Genomic DNA, 27,026 nt, shown 5'->3' with positions numbered 1-27,026 from the left:
GACTTTTGGAAAAGGAATAGGAACCCTGAGTACGTCAAGTGTATTTTGCTGCTAATACTTGACTGTATTACACATGCATCAGGGCTTCTGTAACCTATATGTTGTGTTTGGCACTGAAAGCGTTAACATGCGGGTATTCTGGGTAAAGTTTTCGTCCTGACTCGGAACTGTGGGCGGGGCCAACGGCTGTCAGGGTGCAAAAGTGGGATATTTGTAGCCGCACACGGCAGTGCAGGGGTCCGTCCAGGTCGAGAGAGACGGGGGGGGTTGGTTATGATTTAAGTTGCACGTATATTTGCAAAAAACACATCACCTCAGCCATGTCGCGGATACTGAGCGTCATAAACAATCACTTGCGGAGAGATTTGGCCGCGCGTGGAGGGAGCGCGTGTCTTCCCGTGAGGAGCGTCTCGTGCACGTCGAGAAAACACGCAGAAGAGAGGTGAGAGGTTCGCTTCGTGTCAGGACATTTCATCCAGACAGTGTTATAACAGTGTGTTATAAAGTTAGTTAGAATTAAGTGACGTGCAAGCGCGCGTAAAGTTGACATTTTACGCATCATGGTTGTACACATCTGTAGTGACTCACCTGTAATCTGTTTTGTGTGTGTGTGTGTGTGTGTGTGTGTGTGTGTGTGTGTGTGTGTGTGTGTGTGTGTGTGTGTGTGTGTGTGTGTGTGTGTGCGCGCGCTCCTCAGCGATGCATCCTCGGCGTTGAGAAAGAGGTGGAAGGACACCGCGGACACGGTGGTGATCGGCGGGGGCTGCGTGGGGGTCAGCGTGGCGTATCACCTGGCCAAAGGCGGCGTGAAGGATGTGGTGCTGCTGGAGAAGTCGGAGCTGACGGCCGGGTCCACCTGGCACGCCGTACGTCCGCTACAGTCCACTTTGATCCAAACACACGTGTATAGCACCAGCACACTGTCACACACATTTACGTTAGGTTTCACAATTCACATAGTTGACTATTAATTGTAATGTATAACAAAGTAAAATTAATCATGAGTCCCAATCTCTCTTTAAGTACTTCTATTAACCGATCAAGAGTCCAAAACCCAAATATATTTAATTTAGTGTCATTTATGACAAAGTACAAGCTGCAAATCCTCACATTTGAAAAGCTGGAATCAGATCATTTAATCATGGAAATACTGATTGTTGCAGCAAAATCCTCCCGATGACTTCATGTATCAGTAAATTCAGCCCTTATTTCCCTCTAAATGTGCACTTTTTCCAAATGCAGAGTTAGGACATCTATTTATTAGTAAATGTATAGATCGTTCTCCCCCGGCCGCCTCATTTCATGCCGATGTTTGCAGACATTCCTGTTTGTGGCAGCTGTTCCAGGCTTTCAAGGCTTCCCAGGTCTTGCCCCACTTACCCTCCTGCACCCACCGTCGCTTCACTGTAATGCTATTTATACACATCTTGACATGTCAGACAGGGGGGCTCTGATTATGTTACTCTCTTCATCAGGGGTCAAGGTGGGAGGAGCCTATCCTCGCATGCGTTTCGATGCGAGGCAGGGAAATGATCTCTTTTGTTGAGTGTTTTGTGTTGGGCAGGTTATTAAAGCTGCTTTAGTCAATATTCATACATGATGATGTGAAAGGTGTCTTATAGTGACGATGAATTAACAGCTGACTCTGCAGCTAGCGTTTTAGCATCATTGCTCTTGGTTTCGGGTCACTCCCACTTCCTTATTAGGGTTGTCACCTCTTAAAACTGACTGTTTTTCTTCAAACAGCAGACAGACAACCTTATATTGAACAGCTGTTTGATGAGAGTTAAGCGTTCAGCTGCCAAAGAGCCAGATGTTTGTCTGCGGAGGTGGTGGAGACCAAAAACGGAGACAAAATGGAGTGAAAATCCACATGAATGATTGTGTTGCTAGGCGTCTTGCTGGAAGTTTTTGATTTGTATTTGCTGATCGTGGTTTGTTTTGTGTTTCAGGCCGGTTTGACGACGTATTACCATCCGGGCATCAACCTGAAGAAAGTCCACTATGACAGCATTAAGTTGTACGAGAAGCTGGAGGCGGAGACTGGACAGGTGAGGCTCACCTGGGCTTGAGTTTGACGTGTCGATGAGGGTTTTTTGCTGACGGCGGTGGGTTTTCTGCAGGCGGTGGGCTTTCACAACCCCGGCAGCGTCCGCATCGCGTCGACGGCGGCTCGCGTGGACGAGATGAGGTACCAGATGACTCGCACGCACTGGCAAGTGACGGAGCAGTACTTCATCGGACCGGAGAAAGTCCACGAGCTCTTCCCTCTGCTCAACATAGACAAGGTCCGTACGATGCACGGAAACACCTCCGAGAAGAAGTATACACTAATTAATCCTACCCCTTCTCCATAATTCATATCCTCTGTCTTACATATATTTTATGTTTTTCGTTCATTCTTATCATTAGATTTCTCTTTTTTTAACTTTCTTAACAATTATCTTACAAAATACAATTTTGTCTCATGTATTCCTGTCAGATATTATTATAGTTTCTTGCATATGAATTTAATTTAATAAAACATATTGACATTTTTTAGTATTCAAACTATAAATTATTCAGAATTTAAAATAAATAACTAACAAAAAAATATCAAATAATAAGTTAATTATCCCGATCGCTGAAAACAGGAAATTAAGAAAGAATAAAAAATAATTGATAATTAGACCCCTTCACTCCTGTACCGTGAGAATCATCTCATCTCACCAACTCTTAACAATGTTTACCGATGTTTCTCATCGACTTCACTGCAATCGGGACTTCTTCTTGCAACCAGAGGAGTCGCCCCCTGATGGCCAGCAGAGAGAATGCACCTTTGGCCCGGTTGTTAAGGAGAGTTTCTGTATATGTCCAGGTGCTGGCAGGTCTTTACACCCCGGGCGACGGCCACATCGATCCGTACTCTCTGACGATGGCGCTGGCCGCTGGCGCTCGCATGTACGGCGCCCAGATCTACAACCCCGCCCCCGTCACCGGCCTCACCCCGACCGCCGACGGCAAGTGGGACGTCCAGACTCCTCACGGGACCCTCCGAGCCAACCGCATCGTCAACGCCACAGGTTTGTCCTCACGCACACAAGTGCACATTCACTCTGCCAACCAGAACCGGGATGTCATGAGTTCTTCCAGAAACGTGGAAGATGACGCTGATTTCTCCATTTGATCTTTGATGTGATTTCAGGCTTTAAAGCACATCAAAGTCTTCTTTAGTTCCAGTTTATTTTCAACCAGAGGCTTGAACACACGACAGTCATTAGACCTGTTTTAGGCTCCAAGGTGTTTCACGACGATACGCTTCCATGTGACAATAATTCCATTTTTTTTTTGGATGGTATTTTTAGTCGTGTTTCCTTGTAACACATTAAAAAAGTGCCGTGCTAAAATGTAAATAAGATGCATGTTCCTGTGAATATCGGCTGATTAAGACACATCCAGACACACGTTATCGTGGACGCTCTACAGCAGCAGACCTTTGCACACACAGACCGCAGCTTGCAGAGTTCAGGGAAGGTGGACTTTGGTTTGAACCGGGTCATACCAGTTCTGGGGGGTTTTTGTTGGCAAAGACTCCTTTCATCCCAGTTGCTGTTGCTTGTTTATCTGGCAACGGTGTGGAATTTGCTTGTCTGTGCTCCTCTGTGCGGTAGATTGTGTAACACAGCAATATATAGGTTATATATAGGTTTTTAGTCACCTTCAAATTAACTCACAAATAAATCCGCAGTTCAACCTTTAATGCTGAACGTCATGAGTCCAAAATGCTGACTTCATGTCAGCGACACACAAATGTTCTGCAGCTCATCCTCATCCCCGGCTCCATATTTCTGCCGTGGCGTTTGCACATACTGTGCTCTTGTTGAAGGCTGTTGTGTCGATGGTCCCGCTGGCCTTCTGCCATCTGTGTCCGACAGCCAATCCAAACAGGCCAACGGTTCACATTTCATCCAATCGGGAAGCAGCAGCACTTGCACACCTCCCAACAGACCCTTTATTTTTCCTTTATTTTTTGGTATTTTCCTGCTTTTTGTATCCAGACACTCAAATGTCAAACTTCTATATACGATGTGTTTGTTTGCATGAATCGTACAACTTTTAACTGCTGATATTGAATGGGTTTTGTTTGTGGGGTTTATTAAAGATTGACAGATGCCGAAAAGGCTGCAGAACAAAAAACAACCCATAACTAATCCCACATAACAAAACGACTCCCAAGAAACTGCAGGAATCTCTCTTTTTTTCTTAAAAAAAAAAGACATTGTGCTCATGTTATCGGTAAAAACCCCGTTACCCACAAAGCTCCTGTTTTGCTGAGTTCGCATGCTCTTTCTTCTGAACTTTAGTAGAACCGTCACCACCAGCATCATATTTTCCCATATTCTGTTTGCTCAAACTATGGTACAGGCTGTCAAAGGTCAAAGGTCAAATGTCCTCTAAAATGTGAGCCCATAGGATCTGCTTCAGCCTTCGTATTCCGACTTGGAATGGCGGCTTCATGTTTCAAATATCTACCCGTGGCTTTGAGCCAACTATTTAAACCATTAATACATTACTTTTTCAAATGTAAAACATGGTGCCCTGGAGTTACAGCTGACTTGATATGTGGATATATTATTTTAATTCCTAGTTTATCAAATGAATCATTCACGATTTCTCCTCGTATCCTCGAGTATTTAGCCTGTGACCTTCTCAGCTGATTATGATACATAAACAGCAGGACTTGTTTCTAAGCTTGTTTTATTCCTGAGAGCTTGCCCCCTCCGTTCAGTGCTCCTCCTGTGTTAACCCTGTGGGATCGACCCTGTGATGCAAGGCGTCCGATATCTGGACCTTATCTGGACGTCCCACCACGCGGTCCACATGTGCTGCACATGCAGAATGTAGAGACTGAATGTGATGTCACTAGGCTGCAGACTTACAACCCTAACCCCGAAATCAAGGGGATTTATTCCAGTTTAATGTGTGTCTTTTAAACGACGATAAAAGCTGTTCCTTCACATGACTTTAACCCCGCGAGGCTAGCTGCTGCTCTGAGAGAACGACATCTGTGTTCACAGACCGGTTTGGCGTCTTTCAGACATGTGAATTACTGGTGTTTGAGGCGGAGGGGAGAAGACAAACAATGTACGTTCGACCCACTTCATAGGCTCCTGTGCTTCTTTGTTGTATTTTATGAATGACAGAATGTATATTTTCATCGTTTGGGCACCAACTAATAAATCACATGCTGTTCATGGGATCACAAATCACAAACAAGTTGCTACAAAGGACTTCCTGCTGTTTGGTCCGTCTGTTAGAAGTCGACCCTGAAACCTTATTATATATAACCTTATAAACCTGTTGGAAGGTCTGATCTCGGACCGTAACCTCTCACGTAATGGACTCATTCATCGTGCACCAGGAGACTAGGGTTGCAAAGGGGCGGAAAATTCCTGGTAAATTTTCGGTAAATTTCCACGGGAACTTAAGTTTGGGAATTTTGGAAATATTCCATATTTGGAAACTTTCCATGGGAATTAATGGGAATTTAGGGGAACTAACTGGGAATATATTATATCCAAGCATAAATATGAACAGAAGTCATAAGAAAACATCCATACAAAATGTTTTCAACAGATTTATTTGAAAGTAGAACAGAACATGTTTTAATTAGTTGCTTCATGGGTGAAGTCAAAAACAGGAACGTTAGGTTCAATACTCCCAACCCCACTCATTCAAAAAGGGAATGGAATGTTCCCATTCATTGTCTATGTAAGAAGCCGTGCAATGGCGTCGCGGAGCGGCACATTTTGAGAGACGGAGCGCCGCTGCCCGCAAGCTCTCGAAAATCTTTTAAACTGACCGTTGTCGATCTAAAATAAAGACAGATTCAGCAACTACATAGCTTATTTCTCGCCTAACATGTTTTCAGAAACACATTTCGTTGAAACTTTTTCGTAAAATAAGAGGGAGGTGGGAGGCTGCGAGGGGAGAACGATACGAGCTCGGAGGAGCACAGAGGGGAGGGGTGTGTGTCTGAGGGGTGTGTGTCAAATCGTAGACTAGAGCTTTAATAAAATAAATATATTTCCCCATAATAGCATCAAAACTTACTTCACTTTGTTTAGTCCAGAAGCTCAAATGTGTGCCTTCAATAGTCTTTGTGCTTCAGGCTCAAAAGTGTGGTCCAGTCTTCTAGTGATCTTCTGTACATGTGATGGAGGCATGCACAGTGCCAGTAGGGGGTGTGGTCTCAATAGCCATGCACTAAGCAGTGCTCTGTGCATGTGGTTGAGGAATGGCATGGATATTCAAGTGTATTTGTTTCAGTCAAGATTATGCTACAAAATAACTCTGAAGAGCCGACCATCAATTTAAAATTTACCAGTAAAAATGACCAGTTTATTCCCGTTTATTCCCATTAATTCCCATAAATTCCCATGGAAAGTTTCCACTTTTGAAAATTCCCGGAATTTTGCAACCCTACAGGAGACAAAAAGTGTTTGTTGGATTTCTTGTCAAGCGTTAGATGAGAACTAGCCGGTTAGCTTAGCTTTGATGACAGACTGGAAGCAGAGGGAAACAGCGAGCGTGGATCCGTCCAAAAGCAAAACAATGTTCTTTCCTACAGATTAAACTGTGAACTAATACATCATTTGTTTGGAATAATTCAAATGCAACCCACATAGCGGATTGACTTCCCCGCCCTGTTGTTGTTTTGTTCAGGTTTCTGGGCCCGCGAGGTGGGCAAGCTGGTGGGGTTCGAACACGCCACCATCCCGGTGCACCACCAGTACGTGGTGACGGCGACGGTGCCCAAGGTGAAGGCTCTGAAGAAGGAGCTGCCCGTCATCCGGGACCTGGAGGGCTCGTACTACCTGCGTCAGGAGAGGGACGGCCTGCTGTTCGGCCCCTACGAGAAGATGGAGAAGATGGTGCTGCAGGACTCCTGGGTCAGGGACGGCGTGCCTCCAGGTCCGTCGCCATGGGAACAGATTTGTCTGAAAAAGCCTCGTCTTTGAACTAACCGTCGGCGTCTCTCCGCTGCAGGATTCGGTAAAGAGCTGTTTGAGTCGGACCTGGACAGGATAATGGAGCACATTGAGATGGCCATGGAGATGGTCCCCGTGCTGAAGGAAGCTGACATCATCAACGTCGTGTCTGGACCAATCACGTACACGCCTGACCTGCTGCCCATGGTCGGGCCACACCAGGGCGTTCGCAACTACTGGACGGCCATCGGCTTCGGGTACGAGTCCGGGCCCGAGGTTAGTCAGGTTTCAAGAGATTCATGAGGCTCAACGCTTTGGACTGGTTTCAGGTACGGAGTCATCCACGCCGGCGGCATCGGGAAGTTCCTGAGCGACTGGATCCGGAACGGGGAGCCTCCGTACGACCTCATCGAATGCGACCCCAACCGCTACGGCAAATGGGCAGATGTGCCTCACCTGTGTGCCAAAGCTCGGGAGTCCTATGGCTTCAACAACGTGGGTAAGAAAGATAGAACACGACCATATCACGTTCTTCAGACAAAAGCTTCCCCTTCTATACCGTCACTAAGCCTCCTTCCCTCCTCATCGCCTCTCCAGTCGGGTACCCGAAGGAGGAGCGATTCGCCGGCCGACCGACCAGCCGGCAGAGCGGCGTTTACAAGCTGCTGAAGGACAAAGCTTCCATGGGCTTCCACGCCGGCTGGGAGCAACCTCACTGGTTCTACAAGCCTGGAGACGACGTCGGATACAAGTAAGGCGGGAAATATCCCTGCAATAAATGTCTTTTCCACTGATCGGTTACATTTAGTGGATAAATGACATTTCATTTCCCATAAATTATTTTTTCCACTTTTAGTTTCGTGCTTATTAGAAATGAAAGAGAAAAGAACTGAAAAAAGTATATGAACCGAACCGTTTTGGAGAAAAAGAGTCGCCTCACTTCACAACTTCCTGTGTTGTCTCTTCAAACCTCTTCAAACTGTGAGAGTTCCTAGTTCATCCATTCATCTGCACGCCGTTCCATAGGAAAACGTTGGTTTCTATAGCGACGCGTCTCGGTGTGAGTGCCGATGTCAGTGTTTCATTCAAGAGGAGGAGTTGGCGTCCTGTATCCGATATGAAGCATGGTGGTTTTTGTGCTCAGGCCCAGCTTCCGACGCACCAACTGGTTCGGGCCGGTCGGCAGAGAGTGCCAGCTGGTGATGGAGAAGGTGGGAGTGATCGACCTGACGCCGTTCGCCAAGTTCACCGTGAAGGGGAAGGACTCGCACAAGCTGCTGGACCGCCTGTTCGCCAACACCATGCCCAAGGTAGAGCACCTCCTAATGTACCTAATGTAGAAGTGCACCCCCCCCCCCCCCCCCCTCTCTCTCATTAATCCTGTGTGACTTCAGGTGGGTCTGACCAACATCAGCCACATGTTGACGCCCAGTGGGAGAGTCTTCGCCGAGGTCACCATCACCCAGCTGGCGCCGGGAGAGTTCCTGCTCATCACAGGCTCGGGGTCAGAGGGGCACGACCTCAGGTACGTGTCATCATCCTACATGCAGGGTTGGTACGGGTGCTGGAAATCCTGGACACTTGAATGTTAGTGTGGTGTTTTCAAGGTCTGAAAGGTGCTTGGATTTAGACTAAAGGTCTTGAAATGTGTGTTCTATGTGATGACATGTATGATAGAACAGAGAAAAGAAGATCTCCATATCTGAGGGACTGAAAACAGCATTTTCTGACATTTCTGCATGAAAAATGACTTTTGATGATGAACAGATGATGAAAATAGTTGGTGATTATATTTCTGTGGATCTGTTAGTGGAATTAGTTTTCCTTTCATTTGTGGTCCTTCTGTAAAATGCTGTCTCCAAACATCATGTTGGTTGTTTATAGGACAATAACATCTCATTTAATGTGATGAACAAGTGACATAATAAGTAGACTGAATACTGACCATTGGATTGATACAAATATGGAGTTTACCACAGCTGGAAGGGGCTGGAAAAGCATGGAAATGCACCTTGAAATGCTTGGAAAGTGCTTGAATTTCACTTTGGGAAAAGTGGAGGAACCCTGGATATGATAACTCCTTCAATAATGTTTTCAAAACAGACAAGTTCAGTGAAAACGTTTCTTTGTGCAGTTTTGGTAGACACATTATGATGTAACAAGACGAGAAGTGTTCCAGTTCCACTCTTTACACCAGTATTTTCATGCATCTTAGCAGATTGACCCCCAGGGAGGCTTTAACAGACCTGCACACACAAGCAGCGAACACTCAGTACATGATGTCAGATTCAAGTCTAAAGTTGTGCTGAATAAAAGTCTGACAGTCTGTTTTATAGAAACCTAAAACCTTCCAGCAGCTGTCCACACTACTCCCCTCCGTCTGCTCCAATCAGGAGGCAGTGTGTTTAAACGTTGGGTCAGTTTCATGCTGCGTAGCGGCCTCTAGTGGTGAGATGACCACATGGCAGGCGAGGAGTTCAACGAGGTCCCTTCACCCGACGAGACTCTTCTTCTTCACACGTGGCGATATGTGACATATACTTAGTGTGGTCAAGACATTATGTAATTAAGTTATGTTTGGTTTTTGTGTGGAACAAAAAGGGGTCCAGGACTTGTTTCCTCCATAAAACAAAGCATATTTTTAAAAGTTTCATTCCTGTTTTATTTGCCTTTGTTGGCACATTGCTGTATATTTTGGCGAACTATTCCCACCTAACCTGAGACCCACAAAACAGCTCCAGACCTCCACTTATAATCCCACAGGGAATCCTGAACCCCTCATCATGTACTTGTCGCTTCGTGATGCCATTTTAAAGTCTCCTCTGTGCTGGGATTTGAACTCTTCAGGTGGATCGAGGCAGAAGCGGCGGACGGCGGCTACGACGTGAGCATCAGCAACGTGACGGATGACGTCGGCGTGCTGGGCATCGCGGGGCCAAACTCTCGCAAAGTGCTTCAGAAGCTGACGGCGGAGGATCTGAGCGACGCCGCGTTCAAATTCCTCCACTGCAAGAACATCGAGCTGGCCGGCGTTCCCGTCCGGGCCATCAGGATCTCCTACACCGGTGACAGGACACCCTGCTTGTCTCTCTGTGTCTATTTAATATGCTGTTTGGTGACACTAAATATCTGTGTGTGTGTCTGTGTGAAGGTGAGCTCGGGTGGGAGCTGTACATCGAGCAGAAGAACATGGCGACCGTGTACGAGGCCATGATGGCGGCGGGAAAAGACGAGGGCATTGACAATTTCGGGACCTACGCCATGTCCTCCCTCAGACTGGAGAAGGGCTTCAGAGGCTGGGGAGCTGAGGTACACACACACACACACACACACACACACACACACACACACACACATTAAATATGAAAAATATGAAAAAATATTGTGATTTCAAACACTAGTGTGGATGAGTTAGATTACGGTTGCTATGACAACCAAGTATGCATCAAGACTGGTATACTGGAAGAAAGTTTCTGAGCGAGCATGCACGTAACCGTAGCAACTCGGTGTGACTCTTGCATGCATGGTGAGAGTGAGAGGAAGAGACGCTGCGGCTGAGAATGAATTAATTATAATAGATTTGTGTCTATAATTAATCTTTACAGATGAACTGTGACACAAATCCTCTGGAGGCCGGATTGGATTATTTCATCAAATTAAACAAGGTAACCATCTGACTCATTCATAATGTTTCACATATTATGAATATGTGTTTATTTCGCCTTTGAACAGAAATAAGTCGTGAATAAACGCCGTTTGTTTCCGTGTTTGTCCAGCCTGCTGACTTTATTGGCAAAGCCGCCCTTCTGGAGCTCAAAGCCAAGGGCCTGAAGAGGAAGCTCTCCTACATCACCGTGGAGACGGACGATATCGACCCCGAAGGCAACGAGACCGTCTGGCTCAACGGCAAGGTCAGCAAAGTTGTCCGGCGAATCCATTTTGAATGAGTGTGTTTCGTGGTTTTAATTCTCACGTGAGTCGGCGTCTTCCTCCCGTCGTCAGGTGGTCGGCAACACCACGTCCGGCGCCTACAGCTACAGCAGCCAGCAGAGCCTGGCGTTCGCCTACCTGCCCACGGAGCTGTGCTCGGTGGGCCAGAAGGTGGAGGTGGAGCTGCTGGGGAGGAAGTACCCCGCCATGGTCATCCAGGAGCCGCTGGTCCTCACTGAGCCCACGAGGACCCGACTGCAGAAGAAAGCAAAGGGAAAAGCATAAGCACCAGCTGTCCTCGATCGGCTCCTCGGCGGCTAATGACAAACGGAAAAAAGTATATGTACCGAACTGTTGTGGCCAGTTTAGGAGAAAAAGAGTCACCTCACTTCACAACTTCCTGTTTTTGTTGAAAGCAGACTGTGACAGTTCTTAGTGCATCTTGTTTTAATGTGTTTTTGAGCATCAGGGGAAAAAATGAATCATTTAATGTTCCTGCACCACAATGTCTTACAGTGTTGGAAGAGTGATTGACTTTTTATAATTCCTCAAATGGATATAAATGTTTTACAGGTCAAACATGTGAAGGACGATTGATTCTGGAAATTTCAACTGAAGGAGTAAAATGAAAAATGCCTTTTTATGTTTATTGAGGTATAAAATATGCAGCTGTGTTTTTCATAGTCATATTAGCACTTTGGGACTGTGATAAATATGACAAAGAATATAAACACCAATAACCAAACGAAACAGAAGGCTTGAAACTTGTACAAAGATTGTTTTATAAATATAATTTTTTTACTAATATAAAATTTAATTGGTTTACATTAATATCTTCCTAATTAAATCAGTGAACACACTGGCTTGTATTAGGTGTTTGTGTGGCTTTACTCCTTTCCATCTTCTAGTCTTTATTTGTTCATTTTTTAGAGTTTTATAAGACTTTTTTATTTAAATTTTTTAAAGTTTATATTTAATAATGCCCTTTTTCAAGTTTATTTCCCCCAATTATATAATAATAATATATGATACAATATATTATATAATATTCTATATAATTATATAATAAATATATATTATAATATATATATGTATAATTATAATTTATATAATATAAATTCATATAAAATATATATTATAATATATACTCATAACAAGCCTTGTTGTTCGGCTTGACGCGAAGCGCATTTACTCTAGGCTTCCGTAGGTTCACGTGACTGTTTCTCCCAGTCATCTATCTGATTGGCTGTTTCCTCCTCCAGTCTTCTGATTGGCTGTTTTTCTCAGCGATCTGATTGGCTGTCACAATCGAGGCATGTTTTCAACCCGCGGAACACGGAAGTGACAGCTAGACGCGGTTGTAACTTTTTATAATTCAGTTTATTTAAAAATAAGGTTTACGAAGAAGTTAGGACAACCGTCGCCATGTTTGTTTTTCTTTTCCCGCTTAAACATGAAACTGACAGACTTCCTCTTTAACTGTCTGACGAACTATTTTAACTGAGTTTGATAAGTGAAAAACAGAAGATGGATTATTACGTCGTCATAGCCGCCGTCCTCCTTGGCTGCCCGCTGGCTTCAGCCGCCCGGCGGCCCCACGTCGTCTTCATCCTGGCCGACGACTTCGGCTGGTACGACGTCGGGTACCACGGCTCGGAGATCCGGACCCCGAACCTGGACCAGCTGTCTGCGGCGGGAGTCCGCCTGGAGAACTACTACGTCCAGCCTCTGTGCACCCCGTCCAGGAACCAGCTCATGACCGGGCGATACCAGGTACGGATCCCACATCCTGTCCTCACTGGGGTCCCGAAGGGGGGAGGGGGTCCAGAGAGGACCAGGTACAGACCCAACATCCTGTCTTTACTGGGGTCCCAAAGGGGGAGGGGGTTCAGGGAGATCCCACATCCTGTCCTCACTGGGGTCCCAAAGGTGGAGGGGGTCCAGGGAGATCCCACATCCTGTCCTCACTGGGGTCCCAAAGTTGGAGGGGGTCCAGGGAGGACCAGGTACAGATCCCACATCCTGTCCTCACTGGGGTCCCAAAGGTGGAGGGGGTCCAGGGAGATCCCACATCCTGTCCTCACTGGGGTCCCAAAGTTGGAGGGGGTCCAGGGAGGACCAGGTACAGATCCCACATCCTGTCCTCACTGGGGTCCCAAAGGTGGAGGGGGTCCAGGGAGATCCCACATCCTGTCCTCACTGGGGTCCCAAAGGTGGAGGGGGTCCAGGGAGGACCAGGCACAGATCCCACATCCTGTCCTCACTGGGGTCCCACAGGGGGAGGGGGTCCAGGGAGGACCAGGTACAGATCCCACATCCTGTCCTCACTGGGGTCCCGAAGGGGGAGGGGGTTCAGAGAGGACCAGGTACAGATCCCACATCCTGTCCTCACTGGGATCCCAAAGGGGGAGGGGGTCCAGGGAGATCCCACATCCTGTCCTCACTGGGGTCCCAAAGGGGGAGGGGGTCCAGAGGGGACCAGGTACAGACCCAACATCCTGTCTTTACTGGGGTCCCAAAGGGGGAGGGGGTCCAGGGAGATCCCACATCCTGTCCTCACTGGGGTCCCAAAGATGAGGGGGTCCAGGGAGATCCCACATCCTGTCCTCACTGGGGTCCCGAAGGTGGAGGGGGTCCAGGGAGATCCCACATCCTGTCCTCACTGGGGTCCCAAAGGTGGAGGGGGTCCAGGGAGGACCAGGTCCAGATCCTGATCTGTGTGTGTCTGGCCCCTCCTCAGATCCACACGGGGATGCAGCACCAGATCATCTGGCCCTGCCAGCCCTACTGCGTCCCCCTGGACGAGAAGCTGCTGCCCCAGCTGATGAAGGAGGCGGGCTACGCCACGCACATGGTGGGCAAGTGGCACCTGGGCATGTACAGGAAGGACTGCCTGCCCACGCGCCGCGGCTTCGACACCTACCTCGGTATATATCATACATGTAGGTCATTAGGAGTAATGATTATCAGTCTGATGTGTGTGTGTGTGTGTGTGTGTGTGTGTGTGTGTGTGTGTGTGTGTGTGATCTAAAGGCTACCTGACGGGCAGCGAGGACTACTTCACCCACGTCCGCTGTAGCCGCGTCGCCGCTCTGAACCTCAGCCGCTGTGCGTTGGACCTGCGGGACGGAGAGGAGGTCGCCGCGGGATACGGAGGAGTCTACTCCACCGAGCTGTTCAGCCACAGGGCCGCCAGCATCATCGCAACACACAACGCCAGCAAGGTCACACACACACGCACACATACACACACACAGATACAACAGAGAGAAAGCGACTTTCATCATATATTGTGTATATATATATATATATATATATATATATATATATACACAATATATGATGTGTATATATATATATATATATATATATATATATATATATATAGTAATGGTACTGATGTCTGATATCGGTACGGTGAGTTTCAGCTCGTATGTTTTGCTGTTCTGCTTCACTGCTGTGATGTTTCAGCCCACAGCAGGAAGCTGCTTCAGCAAAGCAGCTGTAAAATAAATAAATAAAAATAAAACCCTCTTTGTGCTCGACGACCTGCTCGGCAACAATAAACAGACACAGTCAGACGTTCAGAAACTCTCCCCCCTGCAGAGTAACTGTAATGATTGTTATTATTAAAATGATTTGATCCTGTACTTATTGAGTCTTTGCCTCTTCACCCTCCAGCCGCTCTTCCTGTACGTGGCGCTGCAGGCCGTCCACGCGCCCCTGCAGGTCCCCGACCGCTACGTGGCCCCCTACGCTTTCATCAAAGACCCCCACCGCAGGCTGTACGCCGGCATGGTGTCGGCCATGGACGAGGCCGTGGGAAACCTCACTCTGGCTCTGCGGCGGGCCGGACTCTGGGACAACACGGTGCTGGTGTTCTCCACAGGTGTGTTTTAACGGAAACCTCGTTTTATTTACACGTAAACAGGATAATCGAGTGAGAAACGCCTCGGTGGGTGCTAATATATTTTCCACTGCTTTTTATTTTCTGTCTCCATGTGACTCTTTTATGGCGTGCCAGAATGGAAACCAAATCAGTGTGTGCTAAGTAAAGAGCAATTACATTTTACATCCAGACTCAAAACCACATTTGCCCTCAAAGCTGTTTTTTTTTTTTTTTAAATTGACCTAAATCGAGTTAAAAGCATCAGATTACACGTTTTATTGCACAACACGGTCAAGAGGGGGACAAGAGGAGCAATGTGTTTGTAATACTCGGGATGTCCACTAGGGAGCAGTGTTGTGTTGAGTCTAACAGGGTTTTCTGTGTCTTTTGATTGGCTCATCTCTTCATACAAACCCCTGGACCTCTCGGGATGTTGAACCCTGAAACCAGCTGATCATTAAGGATGATTTTTATTTCAAACAATGCCGGTAGCACGGCTGAGGATGAGATCCAAACATGGCCCCCGCTCTCTGGAACGTCTAATGAATTGCATCTGAAGTAGGTAACTCCTTTGAGGGTTATTTTTAGCTCTTTTACAGGGTGATTAAAAGACAGGAACATGCTCTGTAAAGTGAAGAGCCTGCGGTAGGTGGCCTGTTCTCATTGTTCCTCTTCCACGCCTCTGATTGGCTGTGACTGGAAGGGTTCAGGTAAACCACATAAACTGTGTCCGTGTGATGATGCAACACCTGACCGGCAGGTAAACGAGTATCGGGTCAACCCGTGGCTTTTATTAGTCACATCCACATGTATGTTTGTCATGTTTGAGCTGTTTTAATGGAGTCGAGAGGGGGGGGCAGAGCAGCTTGTAAAGGCATTAAGGAGGAACCGGCACAGGCTACTTCCTGGACTCACATGACACACGGAGGCCTGTCTGGTTGTGATTGGTCAGGTGGGTTTATACTGGAAAGGCTTACTGTGTGTGTGTGTGTGTGTGTGTGTGTGTGTGTGTGTGTGTGTGTGTGTGTGTGTGTGTGTGTGTGTTTGTGTGTGTGTGTTTGTGTGTGTGTGTTTGTGTGTGTGTGTGTGTGTGTGTGTGTGTGTGTGTGTGTGTGTTCAGTTTTGTAGACATTCATGGTTCCCAGGATGAATCTTATAGATAATAATGGGATTAAACCAACACTCTGCTGTCCTCTCTAAGTGTGAAATCTGCATCCTTGCATTCAAAAGTCACTTCATGCCTCTTCATCTTCATATTTATATATATTATTTATATATTCATCTCTGTCCCCCTCCTTGTGTGTTTCCAGATAACGGAGGTCAGACGCTGAGCGGCGGCAGCAACTGGCCTCTGAGAGGGAGGAAGTGGTCTCTGTGGGAGGGGGGGGTCCGAGGAGTCGGCTTCGTGGCCGGCCCGCTGCTGAAGCGACCCGGCACCGTCAGCCACGAGCTCGTCCACGTCTCCGACTGGCTGCCGACGCTCGTCTCGCTGGCGGGAGGCAGCGCCGACGCCAAGAAGCCGCTGGACGGGTTCGACGTGTGGGACGCCATCAGGTGAGCGGTTCGTTCTGCACTCGTCTGGGACTCGAACTCCCGGGGGCTGAGGTTCAGAGTTTACAGTGTGAGCAGCTCTCCACTCTGACAGGCTGCCCTCTCCCGGTGCCTCTGCCTGTCTGTCTGACCCCCTGTCTGCCTGACCCCGCCGTCTCTCTCTCTCTGTGTCGTTGGAGCCTCCTTCAATAAGCCCTTTGTTACCGTGGCGATGGAGCTCAAAGAGGAAGGAAATTCCATCAGTCATTCTCACAAATCTATCGTCCTTCCATCCACCTTCTGTTGGTTCGGTGCTGGAAATCCTTGAAAACACTTGAATTTTAGTGTGGTGTTTTCAAGGTTTGAAAAGTGCTTGGATTTAGAATAAAGTGCTTGAAATGTGTGTTCTATGTGATGACATCTATGATAGAACAGAGAAAAGAAGATCTCCATATCTGAGGGACTGAAAACAGCATTTTCTGACATTTCTGCATGAAAAATGACTTTTGATGATGAACAGATGATGAAAATAGTTGGTGATTATATTTCTGTGGATCTGTTAGTGGAATTAGTTTTCCTTTCATTTGTGGTCCTTCTGTAAAAAGCTGTCTCCAAACATCATGTTGGTTGTTTAGAGGACAATAACATCTCATTTAATGTGATGAACAAGTGACATAATAAGTAGACTGAATACTGACCATTGGATTGGTACAAATATGTAGTTTACCACAGCTGGAAGGTGCTGGAAAAGCATGGAAATGCACCTGGAAATGCTTGGAAAGTGCTTGAATTTGACTTTGGAGAAGGTGGAGGAACCCCGAATGTCCTAAAATGCTGCTACTTGATGAGCTAACAAGTTTATCTGCAAATCCTTTTTAAGTGGAAACCTCAGATGTTCTTTCCTCCCTAATGTATTTATTATATTTAATATATTTAATTTATTTAATATATTTAATTATGTTGTGGAGAACTGCTGTTCGTGACCAGAGTTCCACTTTCCCCTCCGTGTTCAGGGCATCACGCAGGCCGTCACACGTCTGACACTTGATATATTTGTAAACTAAAAGTGGAAAGGAGGTTGAGGCAGGAAACAAAAAAATCAAAGCTTAGCCTCTGGAACCACAAACTACTACTCTGCAGCCTCCACTTGACTCGATTGGCTGACGCACGTCAGCTGACCGCGCCGGCTGCTGCAGTGCAAGTTGCACGACAATGCTTTTTGTTTTTACGGTTTTACGGTTTTGTGTTGTTTTTTTTTAATTGGCTCGTCTGTCACAGGAAGGGGCGGGGCCAGAACAGAAGGCCGGCGGAGCAGAGAGTTATTTTAGTTGTGTTATCAGACACTGTGGTCGGCCGGAGCTGTACTCTCTGTGGTGGAGTGCGGTCGCAGCATACGGCTGCCTGGTGAACAACGGGGCCAGCTGGTTTACATTTACACATCCCAGTGGACTTTACAGTGCATGAGTCAGACTGTGTGTGTGTGTGTGTTGGTTGTGTATCCATATATTTAAGACTTTTTTTTTTTCTATCTTGCAGCAAAGGCTTCGCTTCACCGAGACTGGAGCTGCTGCACAACATCGACCCGCTGTACAACGACATCGCTCCCTGTAAGTCTGCTTTTAAATCACACGTCCGGATGAGTTCATTATTCACGTTGTTGTGAACATAATGACGTAACGACGGGATTCAAAATCACCAATCATCCTTTATGAACTCCCGACGACGTCTGGGCTCCTGGTGAGTCTAAGGATCGGGTCCTGGGGGAGGTCTACTCCCCGGACCAGGATCAGGATGCATCGATAGATAACATCCCAGAGGGGCTCAGCTGGATCTAGGTGAGGGGGGACATGAGGGCCAATCAATGGAATCAATGCCTTCATCGTCATCCAGGAACTGTCTACACACTCTGGACAGGCTAGTCCTGGACCAGGAGGAACCCAGGACCCACTGCACCAGGAGGACCCACTGCACCAGCAGGAACCCAGGACCCACTGCACCAGGAGGACCCACTGCACCAGGAGGAACCCAGGACCCACTGCACCAGGAGGACCCACTGCACCAGCAGGATCCCAGGACCCACTGCACTAGTAGGAACCCAGGACCCACTGCACCAGGAGGACCCACTGCACCAGCAGGATCCCAGGACCCACTGCACCAGCAGGAACCCAGGACCCACTGCACCAGGAGGACCCACTGCACCAGCAGGATCCCAGGACCCACTGCACTAGTAGGAACCCAGGACCCACTGCACCAGGAGGACCCACTGCACCAGCAGGATCCCAGGACCCACTGCACTAGGAGGAACCCAGGACCACTGCACCAGGAGGACCCACTGCACCAGGAGGAACCCAGGACCCACTGCACCAGGAGGAACCCCGGACCCACTGCACCAGGAGGAACCCCGGACCCACTGCACCAGGAGGAACCCAGGACCCACTGCACCAGGAGGAACCCCAGACCCACTGCACCAGGAGGAACCCAGGACCCACCGCACCAGGAGGAACCCAGGACCCACTGCACCAGGAGGAACCCCGGACCCACTGCACCAGGAGGAACCCAGGACCCACTGCACCAGGAGGAACCCCGGACCCACTGCACCAGGAGGAACCCAGGACCCACCGCACCAGGAGGAACCCAGGACCCACTGCACCAGGAGGAACCCAGGACCCACTGCACCAGGAGGAACCCAGGACCCACTGCACCAGGAGGAACCCCGGACCCACTGCACCAGGAGGAACCCAGGACCCACTGCACCAGGAGGAACCCAGGACCCACCGCACCAGGAGGAACCCCGGACCCACTGCACTAGGAGGACCCACTGCACCAGGAGGAACCCAGGACCCACTGCACCAGTAGGAACCCAGGACCCACTGCACCAGGAGGAACCCAGGACCCACCGCACCAGGAGGAACCCCGGACCCACTGCACTAGGAGGACCCACTGCACCAGGAGGAACCCAGGACCCACTGCACCAGGAGGAACCCAGGACCCACCGCACCAGGAGGAACCCCGGACCCACTGCACCAGTAGGAACCCAGGGACCACTGCACCAGGAGGACCCCAGGACCCACTGCACCAGTAGGAACCCAGGACCCACTCCACCAGGAGGACCCCAGGACCCACTGCACCAGGAGGACCCACTGCACCAGGAGGACCCACTGCACCAGGAGGAACCCAGGACCCACTGCACCAGGAGGAACCCAGGGCCCACTGCACCAGGAGGACCCACTGCACCAGCAGGATCCCATGACCCACTGCACCAAGAGGAACCCAGGACCCTCTGCACCAGGAGGAACCCAGGACCCTCTGCACCAGGAGGAACCCAGGAGTCAGGACCCACCGCACCAGGAGGAACCCAGGGCCCACTGCACCAGGAGGACCCACTACACCAGGAGGAACCCAGGACCCAAACCACCAGGAGGACCCATTGCACCAGGAGGAACCCAGGACCCACTGCACCAGGAGGACCCACTGCACCAGGAGGAACCCAGGACCCACTGGAGGACTCGGGGCCCTCATGCCTACCAAGCATTGATCACCTGCCTGGTGACTGGTTAAGGTGATGAAAACCTTGTGTGACCTCTCCTCCTCCTCCTCCTCCTCCTCCTCCTCCTCCTCCTCTTGTCTCCACGATGTTTTGTTTCTAACGCTGTAACTCTCTCTTCCCATCGTTGCCAACGAGCATCAAGAGGCTCATTGTTAGACCGGTATTCACGAGTCCACCAGACACCGTGGATCCAATTAAGTGGAGTCGGAGCAGACCGGGGGCCCTAAGAATAGCAGGCGTTGCATAACTCTGCTGAGACTCAGTCCAGTCCGCCGTGTGTTTGTTGTGAGTGTTTGAAATTTGTTTGACTGGATTAAGAGTTTATGAGGAATCTGGTCTCACATGGTGTCTGGATTATTATCAGTGGATGTCCCTTAATCTGGGAGGTTTATGAAATCTTATTTCCAGTGACGGTAATATTTAGATTGAGATCATCATAAGCAACGTTTTGTTAATATTTTCAATTAAAATGTTTGTTTTTTTATTAATTTGCCTTGTTTTAGTCACATTCCAGTGAGGTATTTGTGATTGTTGTCCTTCATAAAACGGTAGTTGGTTCCTCTGTTTTCTCCGATAAACACGAGGTTGGAACTTTAACCAGCCGACCGTGTTGAAATGTGAGATAGTTGACGTTCTCGGCTCACAGTTTAAACTCTGTGATTGTGGGGAGGTTTCCAGGAAACGGCTCATGTGACTGAACCTTTTTTTTTTTTTAGCTGTCAGACACAGTGGAGTGGTCTCATTCTTGTCTAAACCACTTAATATTAGGTGGTCCTGGTCTGAGGCCGCTATTTCTGACTCTGTGGAGAGAATGCTGCACCTTTGGTTACACTCTCAGAAAGAGTGGAGGTGGAGGAGGAGGTGAAGGAGGAGGAGGAGGAGGAGGAGGAGGAGGACGTTTACTGTGCTGAAATGTTTCACAGATGTGGCCTAATGGGCACGTAATGGTTCGTCGTGAGAATAGATGCATACTGTTTCATTCATCTCTGAAAAAAGTACAGTTCTTCTCCTCTGGCATGCAGGAGGAGGTGGTGGAGGAGGAGGAGGTGGTGGTGCAGGAGGACTGATTACTGCTGATCAACACCGTATGTGGCATCGCAGTCAAATTTGGAAATGTGACGCAAAAAGGATTTTTTTTTAAAGCTCTAAACAAGCATCAAGGGGGTCCGGTCGGTGTCTATCACCTGGAAACATCGTGCTCAGAATGAGTGTGACAGTTTGTATATCAGTTCATAATGTCCGATATAGTCTGCGAATGAAAATTCATAGTTAAAATCAGAAATCAATAAGTAGGTAAGTCTTTATAAGAGCCAACATTTGCCTATTTACACATCCAGTTTCCAATATTTCACTCCTTTTTTACCTCCGTTTTGGTCTCCACCCACACCTGAGAGAAAGATCTGGATCTGGATTTGATTTTTTTTACCTGCTGCTGGTCGGTAGCATCCAGTCGGACTGTTCAGATCTTTATTTTGTTGCCTGCAACGGGAAACAATGTTGACGGGAACGTTGAGACCAAAACAAAGTTTAGGGCCGTAAACACCTTTGACCTCTCATCTCTAATATTGTAAAAGTTAATGAAGAACTGCTGGAGAAACACCCAAATCACCCGTTTAAATGGGTTTTTATGTTCCAGTGCTGATTTATCTGTTTACACAGCCGAGCTCAGCCCACTGTTGCTGATTTCATCTAAATCACCAACAACTCTGCTGCTTTCCAAGCATCCGTGTTTTATGTTTGAGTGACAACCAGCTCCTCCTGATGCGGTCCAGGCTCGGATTCCTGGAGACCCTCTCTTTGAGGAACCCTGCTGGTCCACGTTACTCCCCTTTTTCCTCCTCCATGATTCTTCTTTCCCACTTTTTGTTGTTGCATATTTTCTCCTTTCAAGTTGCTTTTTAAAATCCCCCCTTCTTTGCTCTCGGTGTTAGAAGAGGGATCCCGACTAACTGGGTCACAAAGGGGTCCCTGAACCTCCTCGCGGAGGAACCCTGGACTTGGACCAAGCCTTAAATCACACACAAATATCCCCTCCTCCTCTTCCTCCTCCTCCTCCATGATCCTCTGCTCTCTCAGGGTCTCTTCCTCCCCTTCGCCTCCCTCTTTTTTTTTCTTGAGTTCTTTTGTTGATCCTCCTGCTGTGGATCCAGATGAGCAAGAGCCTGTTTTGAGATCCAGATGAGCAAGACCCTGTTTTGAGATCCAGATGAGCAGGACCCTGTTTTGAGATCCAGATGAGCAGGACCCTGTTTTTTGAGGCGCTCAAGCAACGAATGCCTGTCAGAAATGGACAATTGAGGCTCTTTGCAGATCTAGAGCCTGACCCACTTGCTTTATGTAACAGAACCTGAATGTGGCCACGATGTCAATACTGATCCTGGTTTACACAAATCTGGGTTTGGTTCTTGGATCGCCCCGCGTTGTGCAACCCCAGCTCGTTGCACGTGACAACGATGAAGATCCCCCACGTGGCCTTTCACCAGAGAAATCAATGTCAAAGTCTTTGTCACGGGGGGCGAGATCGGACACGTTAAAAAAGGAGTTCCCCAGGGAACGTAAATGAAATACTTGCTTTTGACAGCGTTAGGAACGCCAAAATTACTTGCAAATCTCGTGTAATCAGGACCACATTGTCGGGGTCAAACCCAGAACCTGGAAACACTCTCAAGGCCACTTCTTCTTCTTCTTCTTCTTCTTCTTCTTCTTCTTCTTCTTCTTCTTAAAGGTTTTCATCTCGTGGCTGCAGAAATGTCTGGACGCCCTCAAACAAAGATCAATTATTGACTTTGCCCTTTTTTCCCTGGTTTGTTCCTCGCTTTTCAAAAATCTGCCCAACTGCACAAACGGTGAATTATTCATTGTGCTTGGCAGAAATGGGGCAGAAAAAAAAGCCCCGGTGCTGCTGAGTTGACCACATTTACCACCACATTTGTCTAAATTCCTCCAGCTCCCTAAAAGCTCCACGCGTTTGTGGGGAAATTCATCCGTCCAGTAATTTCTGCTCTTAAAGGGAAGGATTGTTTGATTCCTGCTGTACCACAAGAAAAAGAGTATTGGCGTATTTATTTTGACACCTCCACCTTCGATTCCTCAGGTATGCGCTGATATTCGGAGCCAACGTACCACAGAGGGCGTTTTTGTGTTCATATCGTCTTAATCAGCAGTTTTCCCTCCGTTATTTAAAGGTGGATGACCTCCGTGCTCCGTCCTCTCTCCGCAGGTCCTGGCACCGGCCGGCGGTTACCTTTGGCTCCGGGGTTCGGCGGAGGCTTCAACGTCTCCATCCATGCCGCCATCCGATCCTCCAACTGGAAGCTGCTGACGGGATACCCGGGTCAGTGTCCTCCGTCGCCCCTGACGACGGCTTGAGTCTGAAAGCACATTGCCTTGTTAAGGAGGAAGAATCCGGATCTCTGCTTGAGTAAAAAACAAGTTAAATTCTAAATCATACTGAAGGTAGAAAAGTTTTACAGTTCATTTAAAGCATTCTAAATCATATTTAAACACTGCAATGATTTTATTTTGGGTGTTTAAGGGCAACGCAACGTAACACCAACACAAAAAGTACTTAAAGTTACTTTGAGGAACTTTTATCTCGTTATGAAACGGTCTCCATTTAACACGGATGCCTCGTTATGACCGACATATGACCAGCAGCAAGATTAGCTTTATATATTTATATATATATATATAAATTATATAAGGGAGGCACAGGAGAACCAGAACCAGGACTCAGCAAAGCAGGCTTTTAGACCCTGGTCCCTTTTTTCTAAAGGGGCTCGTAAACAGTACTGCTTTTGTCCACAGGGGCCGCCAAAATCACCAAGAAATGAAAGTTACTTGTAGTGACTCAAAATCAGAATCCACTTTATTTGGGCACGTATGCACAGAAGTAAAGTAAAGTTGACTCCAGTTTTTGCATCTCCCATAATGTACTGAACAGAAATAGAAGTAAAAACGAGGATAATAGATAGTAGCTGGCGGAGGTAGAGCTCGTTTTAAACAGTTCATATACAGTTAGTTTAGTTGGGTGGTGCCCGACCTCGGGGAAGAATCCCCAGATAAATCTAACGGGTCGTGAGATGATTAATGCTAACGGACCATTTAACCTCTTTAACCTCTTTGGGCCTCAAACACGTATTCAACTGAAACCACGTGAGAAGTTTAAAGGACAAAATGTCTGTATTTGTACAGTAAATGTACTTGGTAATAATCCTTCCTTATGTCTTCCAGGTTGTGACGTTTGGTTCCCACGGCCGGAACAGAACGGCTCCGGGTCCAGGTCCCCCGGAGCGGATCGGCTGAAGCCCGTGATGCTGTTCGACGTGGAGAAAGACCCCGAGGAGAGGAACGAGGTGTCGGCTAGCTTCCCTGCCGTGGTGGAGTATCTCCTCCGCCGGCTCCAGCAGTATCAGAAGAGAGCTCTGCCCATAGTCTTCCCCGACGAAGACCCCCGATGTGACCCGGGACCCACGGGGGCCTGGGGACCCTGGGCTTAGAGGGCCAGCGGCGAAGGTTTCTAGTTTACTGTGGAAAAGAAGAGACTCTTTATTTAAATATATGGTGATTAGAATGAATATCAAATGAAAGATTTATTAATATGCAACCACCGGAGGATGATGATTATCTGTCTGACGGTTGATACAGAGCTGGTCGGTTCAGTCTCTCAGCTCTCATCTGGGTTTTTCCATTAGCAGCAGGATCCTGAAACTCCCATAAACCCCTCTGTTCTCAACCCCCAGCACCAAACACCAGCTGAACAGTATTAGTGCATAGCTGCTGAGCACTGAGGAGCGTTTAGAGCCAGATGTTTCCCTCCAGAGACTCGGAGCGGCGGTTTGGTACCTCCAAAGATATTTTCCTTCATTTTTATATTTGTGTTATTGAAATGAAACGTTAAATGAGTGTTTAATTTGTACATTTTTCTACCGGCTGTTTAACTCAGGTCTGCTATTCTTCTCTGGAAAGGAATAAGAAATAGATTTGTACATCTATATGATCATGAAAATACCTTTTTTAAATATGAAACCGGCTGCTGGATGAGGTTTCTTTTGCGTTGGGAACTATATGTGACGAATCACGGAGTGAGTCTTGGACTTAAATTCACCATGTTGGTCTAAATGAGTGATAATGTTGCTCTGAATCTACTGGATGAGTAAATAAGCAACTGTTTGCTGACTTTATCTTACCTTGATACTAAATCGTCAAATAATGCTTAAATGAACGAATGTTTTTAACACAAAAAAAAGCACAATATATAGGCGAGAATGTGGTGAAACGGTTTGTAAAACAGACTGAAAATGTTGCACTCAAAGTTTTTGTGTTGTTGGTTAGAAATAAATCTGAAGCTCAAGAGATTTTAATGTTTTGTTCTTCGATATAAAAATATGTCAGTAAATACCCGTCTGGGGATTTTTTTTCTTCTCTTTTTTAGCTTTTGTGTGTCCTAAAAAAGGTGGTTGCTAACAAGGAGCTATATGGGACTACAAAATGACATCGCCGTGGCGACGAGTAGCTGCTGAACACGTGAGCGGTGTCTGACGTAGAAAACAAACACTCTAGAGAATGAAAACTGGGATCCTTCCACGGGGATCTTTGGAATCTCAGCGGGAGAAGCTAATTTCCTTAATACAGCCACGCTGTTTGACCTCTGACCTCCCGGTGATTGACCTCCCACCCGCAGCAGCATGCACACTACCACAGGAAATGCTCCCTGCAGAGGGGAGGCGGCCCAGTCCTAATGTGGGCTGTGACCGTTGACCCCCGTCACGTGAATTGATTGGCAGTCGACAACAATGCTGGAGAACAGGAGAGCTGTGAGAGTCACAGGTCAACGCCACCCGTCTCCTTTTTAGAAATGTTTTATTTCAGGAGACGTTAGCTTAGCTTAGCATTCAAACCACAAACGGCTAACCTGACACAAACACACACCCTGCAAAACCAGAACTTTTCATTTAAACACTTCTAAAACATGCCGGTAGATCTTACGGTGCCAGGCTAGCCGTTTCCACTCTTTATGCTAAGCTAATTAGCATAGGCAGACGTCTTCTTCTCTTAATCTCAAAAAAGCGTCAATGAGTGAATGTAATCTGAACCCAAAGTCCACTTCCTATCATTTTCCAGAGCTTTCAGCTGTATCACATGGTCTTCATCAATCAGTTGTCTTGGAGACCTAAAACCTTGACTTGGGATTTATATTTATTAATTTATGTGTCTAACGAGGCCCAGACTGAGTTTCATGCTTAATTAATGAGTCGTATTTCTCTGAATTATTTACTCAAAAACACCCCCACCCCCCTCCATATGCCCCCCCCAGGCGATTGTGTGACTTAAATTTTAAAAACCTGAATCTAAATTTTCTTTTTTAATTATCTTGTTTTTTTGAAGAATAAGCCAATTTCTAATTTTTGTACGTATGAACTCAGAAGTGTGTATTTGCTTTAAAAATAAACACAAGACACTATTTTCTCCCAGAGTGGCTGTTAAATGGAATTGAAGCTGGGGATTGTGGGTAATAGACGGCTCCCAGAATAAACCACATGATGATTTGATGTTTCTCAGAAAGCACTCCTTACACAACCCAGGCTACAAATTTGCCACTCGCTTCTTCATGTTCGTTTACTCTACAATCCAAACTGCTGCTTTTCAGAGATGATGGGATGGCTGCTTTTTAATTAGACGCTGCTGCCCAGTCTTTGCCCGTCTCCCCCCCCCCACCTGTCTGTGGTGAACCTCCTCCCTACAGGTCCTCCCGTCCCGTCATGAAGACCCGTCTCCCTTTCACACTTAATCCCGCTCTCTGCCTCGGCCCCTGTGAAGTCAACATCAACACTGAGACACTGACGTCGCCCCCGACAACCCCCCCCCCCCTACTCTCTGTTGTTTCAGGTGGGATGAAGCTGTGTGTGTGTGTGTGTGTGTGCCACCAGGGTGATGCCCCCTTTAAAGATATGACAGCGTAAAAAAGATATGATAGCCAGGCTTGAGGCGCAGATGTTTTGATGGTGAGCACACACACACACACACACAGCCGGCTGTCACCCTTGATTCCCCTCTGGTATTTTCCACAAGGAGACACCGAAGGTCTCAGACTGAAGTGACTGGAATTCCAAACAAGATTGTGTCTGTTTGTCTGTCTGTCTGTCTGTCTCTCTGTCTG

The 27,026-nt window shown here is 47.5% G+C and overlaps 2 protein-coding genes across 2 annotated transcripts; both read left to right on the top strand.

Moving 5' to 3' along the window:
• The first annotated feature begins 230 nt into the window (after positions 1-230).
• Positions 231-11,737, top strand: dmgdh (dimethylglycine dehydrogenase). Its single transcript, XM_084034861.1, has 16 exons — positions 231-442; positions 698-866; positions 1,953-2,051; positions 2,124-2,288; positions 2,858-3,062; positions 6,706-6,954; positions 7,030-7,228; positions 7,301-7,470; positions 7,569-7,722; positions 8,116-8,281; positions 8,366-8,496; positions 9,819-10,036; positions 10,123-10,280; positions 10,577-10,636; positions 10,748-10,882; positions 10,974-11,737. Exons 1-16 carry the CDS (start codon positions 321-323, stop codon positions 11,184-11,186), a joined length of 2,613 nt encoding a protein of 870 aa, XP_083890987.1. The 5' UTR covers positions 231-320; the 3' UTR covers positions 11,187-11,737.
• A 487-nt stretch (positions 11,738-12,224) lies between these two features.
• arsb (arylsulfatase B) lies at positions 12,225-25,239 on the top strand. The gene is made up of 8 exons (XM_084034869.1): positions 12,225-12,674; positions 13,642-13,828; positions 13,935-14,125; positions 14,583-14,790; positions 16,101-16,344; positions 17,857-17,927; positions 23,088-23,201; positions 24,101-25,239. Exons 1-8 carry the CDS (start codon positions 12,429-12,431, stop codon positions 24,364-24,366), a joined length of 1,527 nt encoding a protein of 508 aa, XP_083890995.1. The 5' UTR covers positions 12,225-12,428; the 3' UTR covers positions 24,367-25,239.
• Positions 25,240-27,026: the final 1,787 nt, after the last annotated feature.

Source organism: Eutrigla gurnardus (assembly GCF_963514095.1).
Source record: "Eutrigla gurnardus genome assembly, chromosome: 19".
Lineage (NCBI taxonomy): Eukaryota > Metazoa > Chordata > Actinopteri > Perciformes > Triglidae > Eutrigla > Eutrigla gurnardus.
This window is presented reverse-complemented; position numbering and strand designations above follow the sequence as displayed.